The following is a 24,038-nucleotide window of genomic DNA, read 5'->3' on the forward strand; positions in this document are numbered from 1 at the left end:
AGTGGACTATGAAGAAAGCTGAGCACTGAAAAATTGATGCTTTTGAACTGTGGTGTTGGAGAAGACTCTTGAGAGTCCCTTGGACTGCAAGGAGATCCAACCAGTCCACCCTAAAGGAAATCAGTCCTGGGTGTTCATTGGAAGGACTGATGTTGAAGCTGAAATTCCAATACTTTGGCCACCTCATGTGAAGAGTTGACTCATTGGAAAAGACCCTGATGCTGGGAGGGAATGGGGGCAGGAGGAGAAGGGGATGACAGAGGATGAGATGGCTGGATGGCATCACCAACTCGATGGACATGAGTTTCAGTAAACTCCGGAAATTGGTGATGGACAGGGAGGCCTGGGGTGCTGAGATTCATGGGGTTGCAAAGAGTCAGACACAACTGAGCAACTGAACTGGACTGAACTGAACATTCCATTGTACACATGTACCACATCGTCTTTAACCATTCACTGTCAATGGACATCTATGGTGTTTCCATGTCTTGGCTATTGTAAATAGTGCTGCAATGAAATGTATGTGATTTTAAGCCATAAAGTGTGTGGGATTTCATTATGCCACAACAGAAAATGAATGCAATAAGATCCCAATAATAAATATAACAATAATAGATCATAGTACTCAGCACTTACTACGTGCTAAACATAATCAATTGCTTTATCTCATTATTCCTCACAGCACCCCCTAAGTCCGGCACTGTAATTGCCCCAATTTAGCACATGCAAAAGCTGAGGCTCAGGACTGAGGATGTGGGAGCAGGGGTCCAGCCCAGGGCTGGAACTCTGAAGATTCTGGTCACTATGCCACACTGCCTCCTATTCAGAGAGGGGCCCCTCATAGAAGGACTGATGCTGAAGCTAAAGCTGAAGCTCCAAGTCTGTAGCCACCCGATGCAAAGAGCAGACTCACTGGAAAAGACCCTGATGCTGGGAAAGATTGAGGGAAGGAGGAGAAGGGGACGACAGAGGAAGAGATGGTTGGATGGCATCATTGACTCAATGGACATGAGTTTGAGTAAACCACAGGAGATAGTGAAGGGCAGTGAAGCCTGGTGTGCTGCAGTCCATGGGGCCACAAGTACTGAGCACAGCACAGTATTCAAGAGCTGATGATTTAGTGGGGACCAGTGGTACAGACTAAGAAACAGCTTGACATCGTGGTATAAATTTGCTGCAGTTGAGACGTGCATAGGGTGCGATGGAGGGTCGGGGGCAACATTAGACCAATCTGGAGTTAGGGAAGACATCTTGGAAAAGGCAGTCTTCAGTTGTGTCCTGTTACTTTGTTTAGTGGTATTTATTTGCTCCTTAAAATTTTCCAAATAATATGCAAAAATATAAATAACAGAGTAAAAAACATATCCCAAATGTCTTCACCCAGAGATACTCCCAGTTGACCATTGGTGACCTTCCAGGAGCGTATGTATGTATGTGTGTGTGTGTGCGTGCGTGTGTGTGTGTGTGTGTGTGTGTAGATAGCATATTTTTTATTATCATCATTAAGGTTGAGGAAAACAGCCTAGTTATTCAACTGTAGCAATATACTCACCCAAAACTCAACCACCAGCCTCAAACATATGTCTGCATTTTATTTTAGGAAAACATAAACTGGGTCACAAAACTTCTCCAGAAAGCAGGATAAGTCACGAAACACACAGAAGGGATCTGCATTTGCAAATGTGGGGCCACAGCTGATGCGGGGCTGATGTGAACATTTCCTCTTCCAGGAAAAGTGAGGTTCACTCAAGCTGCAAAGCCCAGCAGGTCATTAGATTTACAGCCTCTTTTAAAGGGTTGAGTTATGATGGCTTCTAGGTATCGATTAGCTGAGCACACCCACCCGGAATTCAGCAGAGAGTCAAGGGATGAGAAGGAGAGGGGAGATGGTGGTGCTGATGGTCTTGATGTAGTTTTCAAAGTCACTTCCGAAAAGGGCGATGAGGAAATAGTTGAGTATCCCAGCGAGGGACATGACGAATAGGAACAGGATAATGCGTTTCCCAAATATGTAACCAGGCGTGCTGGAAAGGAAGCAGAGAGAAAACTGGAGAAGAGCACAAATGACACCAATTTAACAAAAAATATTATCGCTTTGAAATACATGGGGTTTAAAGGATACTTCCTCTGACTCAAGAATGCTCCATTTACTTCATATGAAGGATGGATGTGTCTTAGCTAGTGTTAGTCATTGAATCTAGTTCAGAACCAAGCAAAAAGAGCCTTAAACCCATCACCATCAGGGCTCTGCTCTCTGGCTTCTCTGCACCATGGGAATGCCAGCTCCCAGATGGCATGAAGGTGGTGCTTCCGCTGATAGCCGGGGTTCTGACCAGGGATTAGGAACCCATGGATTCACGAAGACCCTCTCAGGAGTGCCTGTAAGAGCCATGCTGGCAGCTGTGTGTAATGCAGGATTTTCAGGGCCTCTGTGTGAGAAAGGATGGTGTACATGAACCAAGAAGCCTGGTGGATTCTAAGAGATGCTCTTGCATCCGAGGGCTCAATCTAATCTCCTGAGGCTGGAGCTAAAGTTCCCACTAATGAGAGCTGGCCTCCAGGGCTGGAAGGCAGGCCTTTACATATGAAGCAAATCAAGGAAGGGAGACTTTTTAGTACTGGATGATTTTGTCTCCTTCTCTCACAGGCTCTAAATCCCATACTGCTTGCACAGAGCATCCACTGGGGTCAGGAGGCGTCTCTCCAGTGACACATGACCACACGGCTGTGCTTGGCAGCTGCCCTGGTTCCCCTCCTCTAGAACATCCTTCTGTGATGGCTCTGGATAGTCCATTCCTGCAGCACTGGTATGTTTTGAAAGTTCAGCCAAGTGGTCACCAAGTGAAAAGTGAAAGTGTTACTCACTCAGTTGTGTTGTACTCTTTGCAACCCGATGGACTGTAGCTCACCAGGCAAGAATACTGGAGTGGGTGCCATGCCCTCCTCCAGAGGATTCTTCCAGAACCAGGGATCAAACCCGGGTCTCCTGCATTTGCAGGCAGATTTTTTACTGTCTAAGCCACCAGGGAAGCCCCTTGGGTTGCCAAGGTTGTTAGTTGCTAAGGCTATTAGTAAAGACCCCAGCAAGGGGACTCCTTGGCACTCAGGAGGGCTCCCCAAGAACATCTAAACAGGTACCTTAAGGCTGCCAGGCCCTTGCTTGTTATAATCTAGAGAGTACAATGTGGTATCCATAGGTTCAATGTTAGAAATTTTATCTTATTGAAAGGGACCCCAAAGGTTCATGATGCAACTCCTAGCTTTCCAGTGTCAAGAGTTTGAAAATAGTTTCGCAGCTGAGTATCAACCTCCTCACTCCTCACAGTGATCCACGGACCAACAGCACAAGAGCTTGTTGGAAATGCAGACACCCAGGTCCACTGGATCAGAACCCACACTGTGGACAAGCTCCCCATGGGACTCGCAGGCACAGCAGGATCTGAGAGGCACCCCCCAACTGACAGCTCCCTGCTCCTTGGCCAGTGTGTTCCTCTCTCCTTAGTTTCCTGCTCACAGTCCTGCTCACGAAGTGACCTATTCTAGCTCTTTGTTAGGAAAAAAAAGTATGGTCCCCAAAGAGAGCTTTCTGAGCTGAACCGCGCATGCGTCCCGCCCCCACATCCATATGGTGTAGTCCTAAACCCTGGTACCTTAGAATGACTGCATTTAGAAAGAGGGTCTTTAAAGAGGTGATAATGGTAAAATCAGAACACCAGGTAGACCCTAACTCACTATAACCGGAGTCCTTATAAAAAGAGAAGGTCAGGGACTCCCTGGTGGTCTAGTGGTTAAGACTTCGTGCTTTCCAATGAAGAAAACTATAAGCAAGGTGAAAAGACAGCCTTCAGAATGGGAGAAAATAATAGCAAATGAAGCAACTGACAAAGAATTAATCTCAAAAATATACAAGCAAATCCTGCAGCTCAATACCAGAAAAATAAGTGACCCAATTAAAAAATGGGCCAAAGAACTAAACAGACATTTCTCCAAAAAAGACATACAGATGGTTAGCAAACACGTGAAAAGATGCTCAACATCACTCATTATCAGAGAAATGCAAATCAAAACCACAATGAGGTACCATCTCATGCCGATCAGAATGGCTGCTATCAAAAAGTCTACAAACAATAAATGCTGGAGAAGGTGTAGAGAAAAGGGAACCCTCTTACACTGTTGGTGGGAATGCAAACTAGTACAGCCACTATGGAGAACAGTGTGGAGATTCCTTAAAAAACTGGAAATAGAACTGTCATATGACCCAGCAATGCCACTGCTGGGGATATACACTGAGGAAACCAGAATTTAAAGAGACATATGTACCCCAAAGTTCATCACAGCACTGTTTACAATAGCCAGGACATGGAAGCAACCTAGATGCCCATCAGCAGACAAATGGATAAGAAAGCTGTGGTACATATACACAATGGAATATTACTCAGCTATTAAAAAGAATGCATTTGAATCGGTTCTAATGAGGTGGATGAAACTGGAGCCCATTATACAGAGTGAAGTAAGTCAGAAAGAGAAACATCAATACAGTATATTAGCGCATATATATGGAATTTAGAAAGATTGTAACGATGACCCTATATGTGAGACAGCAAAAGAGACACAGATGTAAAGAACAGACTTTTGGACTCTATGGGAGAAGGCGAGGGTGGGATGATTTGAGAGAATAGCATTGAAACATGTATATTATCAAGTGTGAAACAGATCGCCAGTCCAGGTTCGATGCATGAGACAGGGTGCTCAGGACTGGTGCACTGGGAAGACCCTGAGGGATGGGATGGGGAGGGAGGTGGGAGGGAGGGCCAGGATGGGGAACACATGTACACCCATGGCTGATTCATGTCAATGTATAGCAAAAACCACCACAATATTGTAAAGTAATTCACCTCCAATTAAAATAAATTAAAAAAAAAAGACTTTGTGCTTTCAATGCAGGGGATGCAGGTTTGATCCCTGGTCAGGCGAGCTGGGATCTCACGCAGCCAAAAAAAGTTTTTTAAAATTTTTTTAAAGAGAAGGTTAGTGGGGTTTCCCTGGTAGCTCAGTGGTAAAGAATCCATCTGCCAGTGCAGGGGACATGGGTTCGATCCCTGATCTGGGAAGATCCCACACGCTGTGGCATAATTAACCCCATGTGTCACAACTATTGAAACCTGTGCTCTAGAGCCCAGGAGCCACAAGAACTGAGCCCAAGCACTGTACCTACTGAAGCCCACGCACCCCAGAGATGAACTGAGCTCCACAATAAGAGAAGGCATTGCAATGAGAAGCCCACGCACCACAGCTAGAGAGTAACCCCTGCTCCCTACAACTAGAGAAAAACCTGTGAAGCAACAAAGACTCAGCACAGCCAAAAATAAATAATGCATTTAAAAAAACATTTTACAGAGAAGGTTACGACATAGACACACACAGTGGGAAGACCCTTGAGGACACAGGGAGAAGACGGCCAAGTACAAGCCAAGAAGAGAGGCCTCAGGAAAGAACAACCCTGCCATTGTCTTGATTTTGGACTGCCAGTCTCCAGAACGATAAGAAAATACATTCCTGTTATTTAAACCCCCTGGTCTGCATGGAGCACTTTGTTCCGGCAGCCTCAAAGACAAATACAGATAATTACCTGCTAATGTTGGTAAAGAAGTGGAAAGAAAGTAAAGGAGTCTATTTTTTTTTCTGCCAGAGAATAGAGGCTTCAAAGAAATTAAATTGTTAAAAGTCAAATATTGTAGTGAGTCAGATTTATCACATGAATGAGGCCACCATATGCTCATTACAGAAAGGAGGGAAAGTGATTTGTGAAGCTATTTCAGAACCTGTTCAAGATAAATCTGTGGTGAAGGATGAAAGGAGTGCCTCCCAATGAAATAGTGGTGTTCTCGGTCTGGGCAGGATGTTTCTAAGGACTGGAGGTGTAGCGTCCCTCAAGGAGGTGGTTCTCTGGGGCTTTAAAGCTTCTCAGACAACTTCTCCAGGGAAGTCACTGCCTTTGTCGCCACTGAAGAGGGTTCTCTGATCACTTCTCAGCTTTCTGGCTAAGATCAAGTGAAGGAGGAGCCTCTCTGAACTGGGCAGCCTTATCCACCAGAAAGTGAAAGTGTCTGACTCTTCTCAACCCCGTGGAATGCAGCCCACACGGCTCTTCTTCTGTCCGTGGGATTTTCTAGTCAAGAATACTGGAGTGGGTAGCCTTTCCCTTCTCCAGGGGATCTTCCCAACCCAGGGATCGAACCCAGGTCTCCCACATTGCAGGCAGATTCTTTACCAGCTGAGCCACAAGGGAAGCCCAAGAATCCGGGAGTGGGTAGCCTATCCCTTCTCCAGCAGATCTTTCCAATCCAGGAATCAAACGGGGGGTAGGGGGCGCTATTGTGAGACATGGAGAGGAACAAGAAGCAGAATGGGGGGGTGAGCGCGGGGGCAGCACGTGGGCAGCAGCCCCCACAGCATCTTCCCCACCCTTGGAACCCATCAGCGACTCTGATCGCTCCGGAACTGGCGGAAACTGCAACTCGAACCTTTCTTCTCTAAGTATCATCATTTACTTTACTAAAACCCGGCTTTCCCAACCCAGGACTAAGGAAAGGACACTTGTCGCCTACACTGTCTCTGTCTGCCACCGGTGATTGTGTTTGACTTTCTCAACATTCCTTCCGCGGGTCCCCGATGTCTGTTACTCAAGAGAACTTATCACAAGGCGCATGCTATAGTTCTCCTTCCCCCAGGCAGACAACAGCATGCTTCACTCTCGGCAGGCTTTGGGAAGCCAGAGAGGGGAACGTAATTCGAGGCCCAGATGCGGCAGGGTGGGAGTAGAGGCTGTGATTTTGCAAGGCATGCTTTTAAACATCCTTTTGGGAGCCCAGCACCACTTGGAGGAATGTTTTTTGTTTTTGTTTTTTTTTAATGGGAAAACTAGTCAAGGGCCCTGGCTGTATTTCCAGAACCAGCAAAGTTCAAGGAGGAAAAAGGATGAGGGACTGAGTCGCCCTCCCCCATCCGACACCTCGTGGTCTTGCCTGGTCAGTGGAATATCGTTGAATGACCGACCACTCTTCCTGCTGGAAAAGTGCCACTCCGTCCATGGTTCTTACACCGTCCCAGCGGCCTACCTCTGAGTTCTCTCCCCCAGGTAGCCAACGAAGTACTTCTGCCTCACGAACAGGTACATCAGTCCAGCAAAGGCAGCAGGAACTAAGAGGAGAAAGGACAATGCCCGTGTTAGTGTCCTAGACGCCAAAACTAAGTACTAAGTGAACCCAGTACTAACACAGCCATTAGGTAATCAGTGTTGGTCGCAAAATCAAGCAGAGGCCTCAGCTTCTGCCAGTCGGGGCTGACGTGAGTTCAGCAAAGAGCCGGGGACAGGAAGCCTCCTGAGCTCCTTAAGAATAGTCATGCTACCTTGCATTGGTATCACAGTGTCGTTTCATACAAAGTCTTTTCATACCCAGCATCTAATGGGAATCCTTTTCACATGACTGGTACCATCTTTTTCTGTTTTATGTATTTATTGTATTTTTGGCTGTGCTGGGTCTTCCTTGCTGTACCTGGACTTTCTCTAGTTGTGGCAAGTGGGGGCTACTCTCTGGTTGCAGTGAGTGGGCTTCTCATTGTGGTGACTTCTCATGTTTCAGGAGCACGGGTTCAGTAATTGAGGCACACAGTCTTACTTGTCCTGCAGCGTGCTGGATCTTCCTGGAACAGGGATCAAACCTGTGCCCCCTGCACTGGCAGGCGGATCCTTAGCCACTGAACCACCAGGGAAGTCTTGGTTTGGTCTTTTCTATTTCCAGATGCGGAAACATGGATTCCAGCAGTCAAGGGACTTGTGTAAGATTGTCAGCTGGTAGGTGCATGTACATGTGTCTGTGTTTGAGTGTGTGTGTATCTAGGAGGAAAGCTAGACTTGCTCCCGGAGCCCTACTCTGAAACTGGTCCTTACAAAGTACACCCTTCACCTGTGGATCTCCAGGAATCATGATGCTCAACCTTTTCTGAACAATTGCTATGGTTTAGGAAAGATCTCCAGGGAAAGAAATGCCCTTTGCATTCCAACCCTGTGAGGAAAACACACAAGCCAAACAACCCTATGGAGTCCTGAACGCTTGGAGCCAAGAGTTAGAAACCCAGCCCCATCAGGACTGTTACAATCAGGAGCTCATGCTTAACTCATTCTATTAATACATTTGACAAAGGGCTGATTACACTTTTTCTACCTATCAGGAATTACTATGAGGGTGAGACAGAATATGGGTATAAAAATTCTTCGAAACCCGCCCCCACCCCCAGCGTTATTCAAATACCAAATAAAGTGCATTAACAGAGCACTTGTTATGTGTCAGGTAGTGCTCCAGGCCCTCTGGGTACTCGGGTCTCCAATCCTCTCTTCTCTGATGGTTTCAAAGTTGTGACAATTCACAGCTGCCTTGGACAAGGTTTTTCCTGGTTGGTCCCTTTCAGATAGATGGCTTTGAACTAACTTACTGGCCCACCTTTCTGTTACCGGGAACTGAACTGAACACGAGCTGATAGAAATCAGGGGGCACAGTGACTGAACTCACTGTCCGTATTTGGGGATCGGTGCCTGCCTCTGGTGTGGACCTGAGCTGTTTGGAACACCAGGAGAGATGTCGTGTGTTCAAAACCAGGCTCTAAAATCCTCGGGTTTGAGCAGGTTCCCCTGAGGTTTGGGCTCCTGCTCTGTAATGTGATGGGTTTAGGCTGGTGTTCCTTTCACCTGAAAAATTACCCAATCTACCGTATTTATAGGAAATGACTATTACACCGAGCAGGAGTGACTGACAGTTTTGTCTCCCGGCAATGCCAACACTGGTTTTGGCAGAAAATGCTTACTTCCAGGCCCTGAAACCCTTTTCAACTCCCTTCATCCAACCAGAATAACTCCAGATTCATCTCTATCAAGTATCATCTAAGAAGACATAAAAGGAATCATAACTTCTACTCTAAGTGTAGTTTGACTTCATTTTTCAGGTGATGCCAGACATGTTTCTTATTTAACTGAGGATAGAAAGTGGGAGATTAAGACATGTTTCCTGACAGCCTTATGGATCATCTCGTGCTCCTGAAGTGGTTTCTGCTCCCGGCCTTCACCTCTCTCCTCTCTCATTGCACCTGATTCTCTTCCTTCATGGTGTGTCTCAGTCTTGGCAACGAATTAATCCGTTCATTTATTTTCTGTGGTCCATCTTGCCAACTGCTGTGTGCTTCACCGCCATATCTGTCTTATTTACTGCTGTGTATTCAGGGAACAGGGCTTGGCACATAGTGGGTGTTCAGTGTATATTTTTATGGAAATGAATAAAGTAAGAGGACACATGAGAAAAACCCAGGATTTATCCTGAAACCCCTGGGAGTCCGTTCTGGCTCCGTGACCCACCAGCTGAGCAACCTTGAATAAGTTACTTATCTCCCTGAATCAAAAGATCCTCGAAAGTAACAACAGGGGGCAACAATGTCCACTTTACCTACTTTATTGCGTGAGTGACCACAATAAGGATGAAATCATCTATCACAGGACACTAGCAGCCTTTTCTCTCGCATGGCTGGGCCACAGCATGGAAGCCGGCCAGGTTACACCAAACCTTCACAGACACAAGGCCAGTCTCCAAAGTGGGCCAAAAATACCACTCGGTTTCCGTTTAATTTTAAATCAGTTTTGGGAATCCAACTTGCTGAAGTCAAGACTGTGGGCTGCTGAGGACCAGGGAGGCTGGAGACCTCGACCCGTGCCGGAAGGAGGAGCACCATGCAGAAGGCAATGAGCAAGCAGTCAGCCAGGTGACGGTCACCCAGAACAGACACCTCACGCTCTCATTCAGAATGCCCTTGTGTCTGAGCTCATGCTGCTTAAGGCTTCTGAGTCACATTTAGCCTGAAACCACCCTTGTCAGCGCAGCCGCTCTCAACCAGCCACCAGGGAGCCAGCATTAGCGATGCATTACCGCCGGGCCCACCCTGGCACCCCGCCCACTGGCAAACAACCTCTGGAGGGTCTCACCTCTCCGGGGCTTTGTGAATTGGAGCTGGAGAGCAGACAAAGTCTTTTCAACAAAAAAGCCTACACTCACACCTCCTGGTGACATACATTTTGGAGAGAGAACACACAAGGAGAAAAGCCCGGGTTACCTTGGCTGCAGAGAAGCCCGGCGCTCCAGAGCATGACAAGGAAGGTGGGGTAGGCATCCACACAATTCTGGCTGCAGAATAAATAAACAAGGGGAAAAAAATTAGAGGCCTCAGTTTAGTCTGAAAATTACCTGAAACCCTAAATAATAATCCCTGTCTTGCAAGGCGGGCTTCCCAGGTGGCCCCAGTGGTAAAGAACCCTCCTGCCAATGCGAGAGACATAAGAGATGTGGGTTCGATCCCTGGGAGGAAAGGCATGGCAACCCACTCTGGTATTCTTGCCTGGAGCCTGGTCGACATGGATAGAGGTGCCTGGTGGGCTGTAATCCATAGGGTCACACAGAGTCAGACACGACTGAGGCGACTTAGCACACACGCACGCACATCTCACAAGGCATGGACTCCATTCATAATTCCTCTGACCTCCAGAAACAGACAGCAGGGTAAAGCAGACACAAGCTTGGAATCCATCTACTGCCTTCCCCGGTGAAGCCATTTCTTGATGGATTCTCCTTGGCAGGGATCCTGCTCCTGGCTATGCCACAGCACTTCTTAGAATTGAAAAGTGAGTAACGCAGACAGCAGGGCTGGGTGGCAGTCAGGGTGGGGTCAAGAGAGGGACCTAAGTAGACCTTCAGGTCAGACATACAAGTCAGCTCAGACACGTGGGCCAAGCTGAGGAAGGACAGGCGAGCCCCCATGTTACAGGAGCCAGGGTGGCCCAGGCAAAGGCGGCACTTGGGGAGTTATCCTGCTGATGGCTTTGTCAGGGCGCAGTCCTGGCCCCCGCGCTGGGGTCTGACACCCTTGGTCTCCTTTAAGCTCATGGCAATCCTGCCAGTGCATGTGGTGACTGCACGAGTTTCCTGTGGCTTCTGGGACAAGTAGCCACAAACTCAGAGGGTTAGGACAAATGTATTATATGCAGGTCAGAAGTCTGATGTCAGTCTCAATGGACCAAAATGAAGATGTCAGCATTGCTACATCCCTTCTGGAGATGCACTGCTTCTGTCTCTTTGCCTTTCCCAGCTTCTAGAGGCCACCTGTGTTCCTTAGCTCAAAGCCCCATCCAACCTGAAAGCCAGCCATGGCTGATGAAGTCTTTGCAACCTCAACTCTTCTGCCTTCTTCTTGCACATCTGATGGACCTTTGCAATGACATTGGGTCCCACCCAGATAACCCCAAATAGTCTCTTAATTTAAATTCATCTGCTTAGCAACCTTAATTGCCCCTTGCCACGTAACATAACCTATTCACGTGTTCCTGGGATCAGGATGTGAACATCTTTGGGGGTCATTCTTCTGCCTACCACAATTTTCTTATGTTTCAGATGAGAAACTGAATCTTGGAGAAGCTGAAGATAACTTACCCAGGGTCACCCAGATACAGAGTAGGAAAGCCAGAACTTAATACGACTCTAAAACCAGGACTATTACCTCTTCAACCCTACAGGCACACCTTGGAGATAGCGTGGGTTGAGCTCCAGACCACCACAATGAAGCAAACACTGCAATAACACAACTCACAGGAATGTTCTGGTTTCCCAGTGCACATAAAAGTTATGTTTATGCTACACTGCAGCCCAATAAGTGTGCCATAGCATGATGTCTAAAACACAAGGTACATTCCTTAATGAAAAATATTTTATTGCTAAAAAATGCTATCCATCATCTGATGATGCAGGGCCGCGACAAATTTTCAGCTGGTGAAAAACACAGTATCTGTGAAGTGTTATAAAACGAAGTCTGCCTGCACTCAATTAGTGAGTGTCCTCTTGAAAAGCTTCAGTTGAGATCAGGACAATCTATCCAGACATCCATGGAAACACAGCATAACAAGACACAGAAGGATGAACTGGGAAAGGTGATACAACACAGCGGGAGGGACACATGATGAGGATTGGTCCCCAACCTGACATTAACCAGCTGTTTGTCATTGGCAAAGCAATTTCTCTGGACTTGGTTTCCTTACTGGTAAAACCAAGAGACGAATGATGAATAACTCTGAGATCCACTTAAGCTCTAAGAGTCGATGGTCTAATATACCAGTTCTCAAGGTGTGGTCCCTGGATCAGCTGTATCAGAATCACCAGGGACCTTCTTAAAAATGTAAATGTTAATGTCTTCCTTGGACCTACAGAATTTAAAATTCTGGGGGCTGCCCAGTAAGATTTTAAAGAGCCCTCCAGGTGATTCTGACACATGCTCAAGTTTGAGAACCACTGGTCTAAGGGAATTCAAACTACAGAGGTAAACTCAAAGATGCAATTTTCTTCAGACTTCCCTGGCAGTTCAGTGGTTAAAACTCTATGCTTCCAATACAAAGGTTGCAGATTCAAACCCTGGTCAGTCAACTAAGATCCCATGTGCTGTGCAGTGCAGCCAAAAAGGTATTTAAAAAATGCAATCTTCAAAATACAGTTGGCCTTTTATCCAAATTCCTTTCTTAGAGTCTTCCTCTGACAGCTTCTTGATGTGCTTCTCATGATTTTTCTCCTAAATATCAACCTTCAAATTGATGGGGTGTCATGATTCAGTTGGTACCACAGAGAACCCTGGAATAACCAGCCTTTAGTCTGTACCTTATAGAGCCCCCAAGGAGGCTGGGCTATGTCCCTGGCCACAGCAGCCGTCATGTCTTTCTGATGGTCAGACATCCTTTACTGGAGAAGTTGACAAGTGGAAAAGACAAGAAACCAATGTATCCTGTCCTGGGATATGGGCATGGGGGAACCAACAAAGCCTGCTGACTCACTTGGTGTTCTGGACACCCAGAACTTCCACTGACCTATGGACACAGTAATAATTCCACAGGACAGGAGCCCCTTAAAGATCTACCATTTGGGGTGAAGCACTTACTGAATAAGAGCCTCTTGATTAGTGTGAAAGAAGAGAGTGAAAGAGTTGGCTTAAAGTTCAACATTCAAAAAACAAAAATCATGGCATCTGGTTGCATCACTTCATGGCAAGTAGATGGGGAAAAAGTGGAAATAGTGGCAGATTGTATTTTCTTGGGCACCAAAATCACTGTGGGTGGTGACTGCAGCTGTGAAATTAGAAGACGCTTGCTCCTTGGAAGAAAAGCTATGACAAACCTAGACAGTGTATTAAAAAGCAGAGACATCACTTTGCCAACAAAGGTCTGTCTAGTCAAACCTGTGGCTTTTCCAGTAGTCATGTGAGTTGGATGTGAGTTGGACCATAAAGAAGGCTGAGCACTGAAGAATTGATGTTTATGAACTGCAGTGCTAGAGAAAACTCTTGAAAGTCCCTTGGACAGCAAAGAAATCAAACCAGTCAATTCTAAAGGAAATCAACACTGAATATTCATTGGAAGGACTGATGTTGAAGCTGAAGCTCCAACACTTTGGCCACATGATGCAAAGAGCCAATTCACTGGAAAAGACCCCGAGGCTGGGAAAGAGTGAGGGCAAGAGGAGAAACGGGCAACAGAGGATGAAATGGCTAGATGGCATCGCAGACTCAATGGACATGAGTTTGAACAAACTCCAGGAGGTAGTGAAAGAAAAGTCTGATATGCTGCAGTCTACAGGGTCACAAAGAATCGGACACAACTTAGCAACTTAGAATGCATGCATGTAACTGAATCACTTTGCTGTATGCTTGAAACTAACACAACATTGTAAATCAACTCTGTCTCAATAAGACTTTAAATTAATTAATTAATGTAGCAAACATCATTAATAACAGTAATAGGATCAATACCAATCAATAGAACCAATGTAGATGGATCACGTTCAAATCATTGGACAAGTCCATGCCACTTAGAAGTGAGCCTAGGATGAGAGGTGCAAGGGAGGAGAAACCTTAGGGTGTCATTTACCAAAATGCATTTCTGTGAGACACCAAACCTTTGATACGCTTTTTTTTTTTTAAGGAGGGTTTTCTGTAGTTCAATAAGACCTCCCCTTCTTGGAGAACCAAGCATCATAGTGTCTCTTAGCACTTTAAAGGGTCTCAAAAATCTTGCTGTGGGGAATCTGTTTCCCTGTCACACCTGTTAGTAGCCCACAAACTTGTAACCTAGGGGACCCATTTTGGAAAATTACACACCTCCAGAGACCCATCTTCTCTCCATAGTCTGTGCTCACCTGCACCCTTGGGGAAGAACCTTAGGTCCCTTAACTGAGACTTTTCTCCAAAAATCAAACTTTGACTCCTCTGCCTACACTCGCCAGCTGGGAACGGAGCTTCAACCTATGTGTGTTAAACACAAGATAAGACAGTCAAGGTCCTTTTCTCTCTCAAAATCAGACTCAGCTCTGCCCTCAAAGGAGATAGGAGGTAGAGCAGCTGATTAACTGAAGTCCAGTCTGAACTAATGGCATAACCTGGCTGGGATGTCTTGTTTATTGACAGCCCCCAAATTTTGAACGGTCTGTATCAGTCCACAACCATATTTTATGCTGAAAAACATGCATTAGTCTTTTCAGTCCACCAGCATCATTTATTCTTTATGCTATCTTCCCTTTCTATGGTCTCTAAACATTTACGATCCCACACTCCATCAACCAAGACTTTTGATGGTATAAGCTTATGACAGGTACATTTATGTACAAATTATATACACATACTCTTCTCAATATGTATATTAAAACTGAGTGAAGCTTCATTTCCTATAGATAGCAACAGTAAATACATGTTCTCTTCTTCTTGCATCCCCATGGCTCATTTCACACCCCTCGAGTGCTTTTGGAGGCCCCCGGGGAAGCTCTCACTGGGGATGACTTTCTTCCCGGTGGTTTCCTGGCCGAGGCGCTCAGATTGGAGGCCCTGGGTGTGGCCAGTGGATGGTAACAACCACTGCGTTATCTGCAGAGCCTTCCACAACCCACCTCAGGCACACACAAGGTGCTGCAATCTGGCCAGGGAGGAAGTGGTTTTTGTAACAGAACCATGAGAGTGTCTGGATGACCTTTATCTTACAGAAAATTCTCCTCTACCCCCACCATAGATCCGACCTCTCCACAACTCACTGTCCTCCCCTCAGTCTCCTTCCCCTCTCTTGAAGGGTAAGTAGGAAAGTCAAGACCCCCAGGCAGCACTGATCACCCACCACTCTCCTCTAGCATCTTCTGACCTCAGGGACCGCATGCCATTGCAGAACTTCCAAACTGTCTTTCAAACGACAGCACAGCCAGCCGCATAAGGGCACTTCCACAATCCGGAGGCTGGCTGTGGGGACCAGGTCAGTGCGGTGGCTTCGCCATCTTCTTCTTTTTTTTAATTTTATTTTTATTTATTTGGTTGCTCCGGATCTTAGTTGCAGCATGTGGGATCTAGCTCCCTGACCAGGGACTGGATCCGGGCCCCTTGCATTGAGAGTGCCTAGTCTTAACCACCAGGGCAGTCCCATGGCAGCTTCTGAGAAGGAGAGCTGGTTCTCTCCTGGAAGAAAAGGCAGAAACCAGGCAGCCTGGCCTGCTGTGGCCCTTCCTCATTGCTGGCAAGATGGAAGCTTAGCTTCCCACTGGGTACAGAGAAATTCCCCTGCCCCCACTTCTCCAATACTGACCAGCTGTGTTCATGAGAGCACAGTGCTGCTGGTGAGAATGCAGTGATCTGGGTGGGAAGAAGCTTCCCATTCCAGTGGGTCTGCAGAACAGGATTCCTGGTTTTGGATTCCATTTTCAGGGAGGTTCTGGCATCATCCCAGATGGAGCACCCCATCTTTGCTCCTCTCCATCGCCCCCTGCACACAGCACAGAAGGGCTGGGGTTGCCCCACACACAGTTCCCCCCTCCTATAAGTGTGAACATCTTACATGGCTTAAAACCACATCTTTCGACATCTCCCTACCCTTCTAGAACTTTCCTTGTGTGGCCCTAAGCCCCATTTTAGAAGGCTCTCTGGGGAACATCAAAGTCACCTCCAAGCCGAGACTGAAGGCCAGCTCCCTGGCAGCTTGGGGCTACAGCTGCCCTTCCTAACAAGCCTCCAGTCACAGGCATGGAGGAGCAGGTCACAGGCTGATAGCTGAACCCTGTGTCTAAATGCATTTGGCAGAGAGGAAAATGAGTGTTTGGATAACACCGTTCAGATTTGCATCCCAAATAGCATCCCTCCTCCTTCCCTGAGTTGTTCAGGTGTTTTCCAGCAACGTTTCCCTGCTAAAAGAAGTAAAGAAGGAGAGATAGAAAAGCAAGTGCATAGTACCCTCAATCTCTCTATCCTGGTCGCTCCAGGAGACCAGGCTTAGGTGCCCTCGGGGCAGCAGGCAGCCGCCTGCCAGTCCTGCTGGTTGCTTCTGATGCCAGCCGGTGAGTAATGGCTGGTTTGCATGGCGGCACCTGGGACTAACCCCCAGGAAATTGGTCAACTCCATGACCGAATGACTGGCTGAGAGCTTTCCTGACCGAGCAGGAGCTGTGAGGTCTACTCCCACACCCCCAACACCTTTGCTTCCTCTCTTCAAACACCAGCACCTTGCTAAGATGATGAAAAGTGTCCCCAAAGTCTCCCGGGTCAAGTTCAAGCTTCTCTGGAACCCACCCATCCCCCCGCCACACCCCAGCCTCCAGAAGGTTGTCCCAGGCCCACTCTGGGTCAAGGAGCAGTGTCAGAGTTTGGACTCACTTGGCAGTGTAGACCCGCTCGAAGGCCAGCGTCCCCGTCCTCTGGAAGCTCCGCCCGTTGTGGGTCTTGCTTTCGTGCTCCACCTTGTGGGCAAAGAACCCTGCCAGAAGGAAAGGTTTGGATTTATAATGAGCACATATCCCAAGCCTGGCATCTTAATATTTTTCCTGGAATGTTAAATGTTTCCTTCTCTCAACCTCTAAACAGCCCTAACTGTCCTCCATCAAATGTCACTGAGCACAAAGGTATTCAGCAGCTACTCTCGACTAATTGCTACATTTGGTGTTGGTGAGGCAGTAGTGAGCAAGACACGCCCCCACTTTCAAGGATGCTACCACCAGAAGCAATAGACACTCAAGTAAAGAAAGACTCATGCTGAGACTGAGTGGGAACATGGAGCCATCGAGGGTCAAAGAGGGGCAACAATTCAGTGTTTGGGTCACAGAAGGATTCCTAGACGGAGTGACGTGTACGATAAAACCTGAAGAACAAGCAGATGGAGGGGGCCGGGGACAGCTGAGGAGACCACTTCACTCTATCGGAATGGAATATGCAGAGGTCCAGCAGCAAGACCCTCTGGGGTTAGCACATCCAGTTTACTGGGAGACGGGAGGTGGGGAGAGCAGTAATGGGGAGCATTAACCTGGCAGAATTACAAATGAGGCTGAAGAGAGGCAGGCGGTGAATCGCTCTCTCAATGCCATTTCTCTGTTATCACTCGCCACGTTCCAGACACTCAGCTTGTATCAGAGAACAACACACATACACACAGCCTTGGCCTCAGGAGCTTATGTTCCAGCGAGGATACGAGGAGAGGAGACAGACCACACACAGCAAACAGTATGTAAGAATTAAAATCACACGGTGTGCTGAGCTGTGGACAAACGCGAAGGCAGAGCAGGACAGAGGCCTCCAGGGGTGCTGGTCAGCGTGGCCAGAGGGAGCCTCAAGGAAAAGTGGTGAGTGAGCCAAGGCCGAGCAGATGGTGGCAGGGACGTAGCTCTCAAACCAGCAGCGTGACCATGACCTTGAGGAGAGCCACGTTAAGAACTTCTGCATTTATTGCCATCTTGAGGAAACTTGGAGAGACTGACAGGTGCAAGCTGATGAATGGCATCGCCAGAAAGCCACTCTGTCTTAGCGTGGTGAGGGCTTAGAGGGGTGAGACCCAGGACGGGAGCTGGTTAGGGTGATGGCTGTGGGATGAAGAGATGCTGGGGAGACAGAGTCTGTCTTGTCTACAGGCTGGATGGTGGGGAGGGGGGAACACGGTCTCTCCTTCCCTCTCTCTCTTTCCTCTTTTCTCTTTCTCACTCTCCCACCCCTCCTATTTTATTCCTTTCCTCCTATTTCAAGAGTGAAAAAAGAAAAGAAGGGTGACAGTCAGGGATCCCACTCACAGGATTTCTTTTTATCAACTTCACATTAGCCTCCTCGAAAAGAGCTGAAAAGGATGCCTGCCTCATCCATTGTGTCCGTGGATAAAAGCCTTTATGATTTGCTTTTTGGTGAAAGCACATTCTTCCCCTAGGACTGTACCCACACCAGGCAGAGCCTCAGGGCTGGCTTCATGATGGCACTCTGGCGGACGCCGGACACGTGCTCTATGAAGCGGGCGGTACATCTCCATGAGTCGACAAGGGCACTGTGGATCAGAGAGGTTGAATAACCTTCTCAGTCCCTCCACTGGGGAGCAGGGAGGGGTGATGGGATTTGAGTCCAGCTGGGCATGCAAGAGTATGTTCATCCTCTTATTATCACATAGAAGCTCACTGCAGGGACTCCATCAGCAATTTGAGGTCTGAGTACCCAAATGTCTGCTCTGGACGTCTCTTCTCCCCACAGAACACAGTGGAAATTCTGATCACTGTCTTTCCAGAACCCAAGGTGACACCCGTGCCTCTGAACACATAAGCAGGGACAGTATTAAGAAAGTCCGAGGTTACTTCTGCAACCAGCTGCATGGTGGGGCCCTTCTTCTCTCAGCCTGCCTCTCTTCTTCCTCTCCTTGCCCAAGAACAGCGCCTTCCTCTTTTTTAAGTCTTAGCCCTCTACCTGCGACCTTGACCCTGCTTTGGCCAGCCTCTTTGGGTTTTTGTTCATTGATGTTTGCCCTACTTTGTAAATCTTCGGTCTCTGTTTTTATCCTAATCTTTACCCTTGAAACATGCTCAAATCTCTCCTAACCTCAAAACAGAACAAAAACAAGCCTGCCTCTGTCCTGAACCCTCACTAGGGTCTACCTCTCTTTCCTTCCAAGCTAAACTTGAAAGAGTTGGGCCACGTTTGTCCACTCCTCCAAACACTGACACTCCATACTCCATATCCTTGACCATGTTACAGAAACTGTGCATGCAGAGAGCATTCACACACTGCTCTTGGCTGGCTGCTAACATCAGGCCAAACCAGAGGGACAGAGAAAGACCAGAGGAGAAGGCTGCAAACGGTCACCAAGAACCTACCACATGCTGGCCTCTGCCAGTGACTCGGGTATTATCTCAGGCAACACCTTCAGCCACCACACGTGGAAGGTTATTAGTAACTCCACCTCTCTCTTGAGGAAACTGTGGGTCAGAGAAGGTGAATAACTTTCTCAGGATCACATAAAAAGATTCTGAGATTTTCTTTTAGTATGAGTCAGCCCTGTGATACACAAGAATAGCTCACACCTCCATCATTTTAACAGAACTGGTGTCTGGATTTCGGGAACAGATTTCTTGCATGAAAAACACCCACCTGCATCTTAGAAAGAAGATGGCAAGTTGGTGGTGGGTGGGGTGGGAAGGAGTAATCCGATGACTAGGGACTTGAAACGAAGTCGGCTGAGAAATGATATGCTGAACCAGGGATGTTTCAGGTGACTTTGGAAACACAGATGCTGCAGGCACAGTCTAAGCTTTTCCAAAGAACAGACACACCAGTGGATAGAAATTAGAAGGCAGCAGTTTCAGTTCAATGTAACAGAGAACCCCGGCTGTGAGTGTTTGAATGAATGAATCCAAGACAACACACGTCATGTAAACTTCCACGTTTTGAAGTAGCTTTGAATCCCAGTTTCACCACTACTGACTCTGGAATCTCCAACTAACTCTCTAAGCTCTCTAAGCTCCACTTAGTTATTCTGTGAAATAAGAGTAATAAAGGTAGACTATTTCATAGGGGGCAAGGATTAAATGAGATCATGTTATGACCAGTGCAAAGCACCATACATGACACAAAGCAAATTCTCAATACATTTGACAATGGGAAGAGTGAGCCCAGTGCGTTGTGAGCGCTCCGTCCTGGGAGTGTTCAGTAGGGGCTGTTGAGGATGCGGTCTAGACTTCTGCTGTCACCATTCACAAGGTCTCCATGCACAAGGACCTGGGTCCCTCCCCTCAGCTCACTCTCCCCCCCTCCAACCTAATTAGTTTGGCTTCCCATGGGAATCATTTTCTCCAAAGCCACGTTTCCCAGGTTTGCTCCATGTCAAAGCTGCTGGCACCCTGGCCGAGAAGTGGGAGGCCCTCTGGATGCTACGCAGAGGAAGTGCATCCGTCTACACGACCTGGGAAACCAGGCTTTGGTAGTTCTGGTGCAGGTCACTCAAACTTTAAATGTGGTCTGTGTTCCCAAACATGCATTATGCTGGATCAAGCTGGGAGGGGGCCTCAGGTTCAATGATCTTGATGACTCCAGAGCGTTTGGGAGGCAGGGGAGGAAATTCACTGGGCCGGTGGGCTCTGCCTCTCCTCTGGGGACTTGGGAGCCAGAGCGTGTCCCCCTCACCCCCAAACTGTCACAGACACAGGGCCCGAAACTCCTTGTCTTGGGACAAACACGAAGTACACAGTGCCTGGCAACAGCATGTAAATCATTCCTAAAGCTAACAGGAAGGGTTTCGAATGTAACTGGGGTGGGGGCAGAGTTTTTGTGTATTTTCTGCATTCAGTACGGTAGGTAGACCTTTGGCTGCAACCCCAAGGTTAATTAGAATTGCAAAGGGAGGTTCTGGACCTCGGTTGGACCTTCGCGTTTGCCTAAAAGCTCAAGGTTAAAACAGGTAGAGGTGTTATCTCCCGAGTCACTTGAATTTCTCTCATTCCCCTGCACCAGCACATTGAACATAGTTAAAAGGTGGTCTCAGCATGACCAGCAAGCCTTGCTCTGTGCCTCAGAGACGAGCAGGGCTGATCCTAAGCCTTTGAAGGGAGCCAAGGACTCCTTCTGTGGCTTCAAAACTGCCCCAACCATTGCAAAATCACTCTGTCCACACGGTGCCCTTGCTGCTCAAGGGCCGGGGAAGGGGAGGAACAGAGGCCGTGACGTGGGTGCCGTGCTGTCCACACCGCCACAAATACAGCCCAATTGACAATGTGTCCAGGATGAAAAGTCTCCAGCCCAAAGCAGGAGCTGGTCCACTCCCATCTCCCTCCCCCGCAGGAAGCATCATCAGCTCATGGGACTGTATCAGCAAGGCCACTGCGTCCCATTGTCACCTATCCAAGATGGCTGGCTGAAAGATTGCGGTTAGAGCTCAGACATGTGGCCATCGATCCTCTCTCCTCCTCACGACCTAATCTCATCTGCCAAAAATGATTAGAAATCTCATCGTCCACAATGAGCAAGTCTGCTCAGGGTTCCCTGTGCTTCTACAGAAAAGCCCAGGACTCACCGGACACTCCAGGGCCAGGTCCCGGGGCATCTCGGGGGAGGGGAAGAGACTCTGTTCTCACAGGGGGGTGGGACCACACAGCGTCCCCCCACTCAGCTCTGGACCCGGGGCCAGCAACTCAAGGTGGACGCGAACCTCTGCATGGGCAGCTGAGGGGACCCCGGCTCCCGTCCTGTCACCAATCCTGACGGGTGTCAGGGAGGGCCGGAGGGGGCACCCGAACAACCAGCACCCATGCAACTGCCTCCACGGGGACTCGAGGCTTCACAGCAGGCTTCCTGCTTCCTGCCCGCCATCATCTCTTGCTACCCTCCCGTTTCCTGGGGGCAGAAACCTGGTTTCCCTGTTTGCTGCTACATCCCCATGGATGCAGGACCCTTCCTGGACCAGGCAGAGTCCCTGTGGGAGCATGCAGGTTGAATAAATGGTCCTTTGGAGATTCACAGAGGCTGAGAGAGCCCCAACATGGCACCTGCATGAAACAGCAGTGGCCTGGGGCCACAGCAGCCTCACCCAGAGCCATTTGTCCCCTCTCAGAGCTGCGGCCCTGTTGTGTGACCCTTAACTATGAAAATGTTCGGGTCAGAAAGCTGCCAAGTGTTGTTCCACGGAGGAACCAGACTTGGAGTATGCAAAGTTGGTCTCTCTGGTGCCAGGAGGCCATGGGGAGCCTTACTCTGTGCCCAGAAGGCTCATCACCAACCTAAGGCCACACTCAAGTTGGGGGAAAATATCGGGATATCTCAAATTGAGTGAATACCCACATTTCCAAAGTGTAACAGTATTTGAACATTCAGAAATTACCGTTAAGTTGCAGAGTAAGTCTTCCCCTTTTTCTCTCTGTCTTCATAAACTGCAAAGCCCAAAGACACTGGCCATGCTGATAAAAAGAGTCTGAGACAGTCCTGACTTAGGAATTTAAAGAGAAATTCCGCCCTGTCCTGCCTTTCTCAGTTCTAGGTCTTTTGCCTGGGTTAAGTGACAGCAGAGTTAATGGAAATCCCCTGGAAAAAGGATAGGCTACCCATTCCAGTATTCTTAGGCTTCGCTGGTGGCTCAGATGGTAAAGAATCCGCCTGCAATGCAGGAGAACTGGGTTTGATCCCTGGGTCAGGAAGACCCCCTGGAGGAGGGCATGGCAACCCACTCCAGTATTCTTGCCTGGAGAATCCCCATGGACAGAGCAGCCTGGTGGGCTACAGTCCATGGGGTCGCAAAGAGTCAGACACGACTGAGCGACTAAGCACAGCACAGCACAGGGTTAATGGAAATGCAACCCGCAAACAAGGAAATCTTTCTGACCCTCTCTCCCTTTATGTAAGTACGTGATGTCTACCAAAGAATGCTTCAAAAATTACACATTGCTAGAGAAAAAGGAAGTATTGCAAAGAACATATTTCATCAAAAGAAATAAAAAAGCAATACAGAGGTAAAATAATGAAAAAGTAAAGTCCCCCCTCACACTGGCCAAATTTATTTTTTTTTTTTTAGCCTACAGGTAATAGGTAACTCCTACTGCACTGAAGTCAGCCTGCTGCACTGGGTATAACCCAGTGTCTGGGTGAACATATATCTGATTGTCACTTTCAGGCTTCCTGCCCTCCAACTGGCCACAGTAATTAATAGTTAAAGTGCTGATTGCAACACTTCAGTGATGGTTTCTATACAACCAACTTGCTGCTCCAGCTTTACAGACATGATTAATCATCCCCATTAAAGCCAAAGAAAGATGGGGAGAAGGAAAACTCCCAATTCACACAGAAGTGTATGCATCCCTATACAGTCAAATAAAGACACAAATACAGATAAGAAAAAAGTGTACACACATATACACACACAAACACACAAGTGTGTAAGCCTGACTCTCAAACACCGAGACATCAAGCCGACCCCGAGGGAGGGGCTTCCCTTACCATTTTGGACCACGCTGATGAGGGTGACAATGGCCAGCAGGACGATATTGCCCACGGCTTCTTGGTCCATGGCTGTTTCGGGTTCCTAGCAGGACCGCTCAGCTCCCTGGCACCCCACACCCGCACTGTACAGGAAGGGGAAGTGGGAGCCGGACTCTGCCTTTCATCATTAGCATTTCCGAAGGTCCCAGCACAATTACAGGCCTTCTTCTTCCTTTTTTTTTTTTTTAAACTAGCCACCAAAGAGCCCTGGGCTCAGCCTCTCCTGCCAGAAGAAGCAGGGCTCAGGAGTAGAGAAGGAAGGGACTAAAAAGTGAAACTTGTTTTTATTCATGGAGCACCTAAAAGGTCTGTGTCCAGGAGTACCGTGTTTCTTTCTTTCTTTGAATTCCTAGGAAAATAAATAAATACTTGACACATGGCAGGGTTCAGAGTAGCAGCCGCATAAGCCCTGGATGAATGAATGAACGAGTGAAGGAATGATGATGTTTCTACAGGAAACAGGCAACAAGAGAATGAAAACTAAACCAAGGGGACCTCCCTGGTGGCTCAGTGATAAAGAGTCTGCCTGCCAATGCAGGAGACATGGGTTCGATCCCTGGTCTGGGAAGATTCCACATGCCACGGAGCAACAGAGCCTGTGCACCACAGCTACTGAGCTTGTGGTCTAGGGACCACTAGCCACAACTACTGAGCCCACACTCCCTAGATCTGTGTTC

At 47.9% G+C, this 24,038-nt stretch overlaps 1 protein-coding gene across 1 annotated transcript; it reads right to left on the minus strand.

The window, feature by feature from the left end:
• Positions 1–1,572: 1,572 nt before the first annotated feature.
• LOC122447564 (arachidonate 5-lipoxygenase activating protein) lies at positions 1,573–23,461 on the minus strand. Its single transcript, XM_043478253.1, has 5 exons — positions 23,320–23,461; positions 16,753–16,852; positions 10,156–10,226; positions 7,119–7,200; positions 1,573–2,024 (listed from the first exon to the last, which is right to left on the minus strand). The coding sequence occupies exons 1-5, from the start codon at positions 23,387–23,389 to the stop codon at positions 1,862–1,864; spliced, it is 486 nt and encodes a 161-aa protein (XP_043334188.1). The 5' UTR covers positions 23,390–23,461; the 3' UTR covers positions 1,573–1,861.
• Positions 23,462–24,038: the final 577 nt, after the last annotated feature.

Source organism: Cervus canadensis, chromosome 9, assembly GCF_019320065.1.
Source record: "Cervus canadensis isolate Bull #8, Minnesota chromosome 9, ASM1932006v1, whole genome shotgun sequence".
Lineage (NCBI taxonomy): Eukaryota > Metazoa > Chordata > Mammalia > Artiodactyla > Cervidae > Cervus > Cervus canadensis.

Coding starts and splice junctions, on each gene's coding strand:
- LOC122447564 (XM_043478253.1), bottom strand. CDS start 23,389: ATGGACCAAGAAGCCGTGGGCAATATCGTCCTGCTGGCCATTGTCACC. Junction 16,853..23,319: donor CATCAGCGTGGTCCAAAATG/GTAAGGGAAGCC, acceptor TCCTTCTGGCAG/GGTTCTTTGCCCACAAGGTG. Junction 2,025..7,118: donor CTGGGGGAGAGAACTCAGAG/GTAGGCCGCTGG, acceptor CTTCCTTTCCAG/CACGCCTGGTTACATATTTG.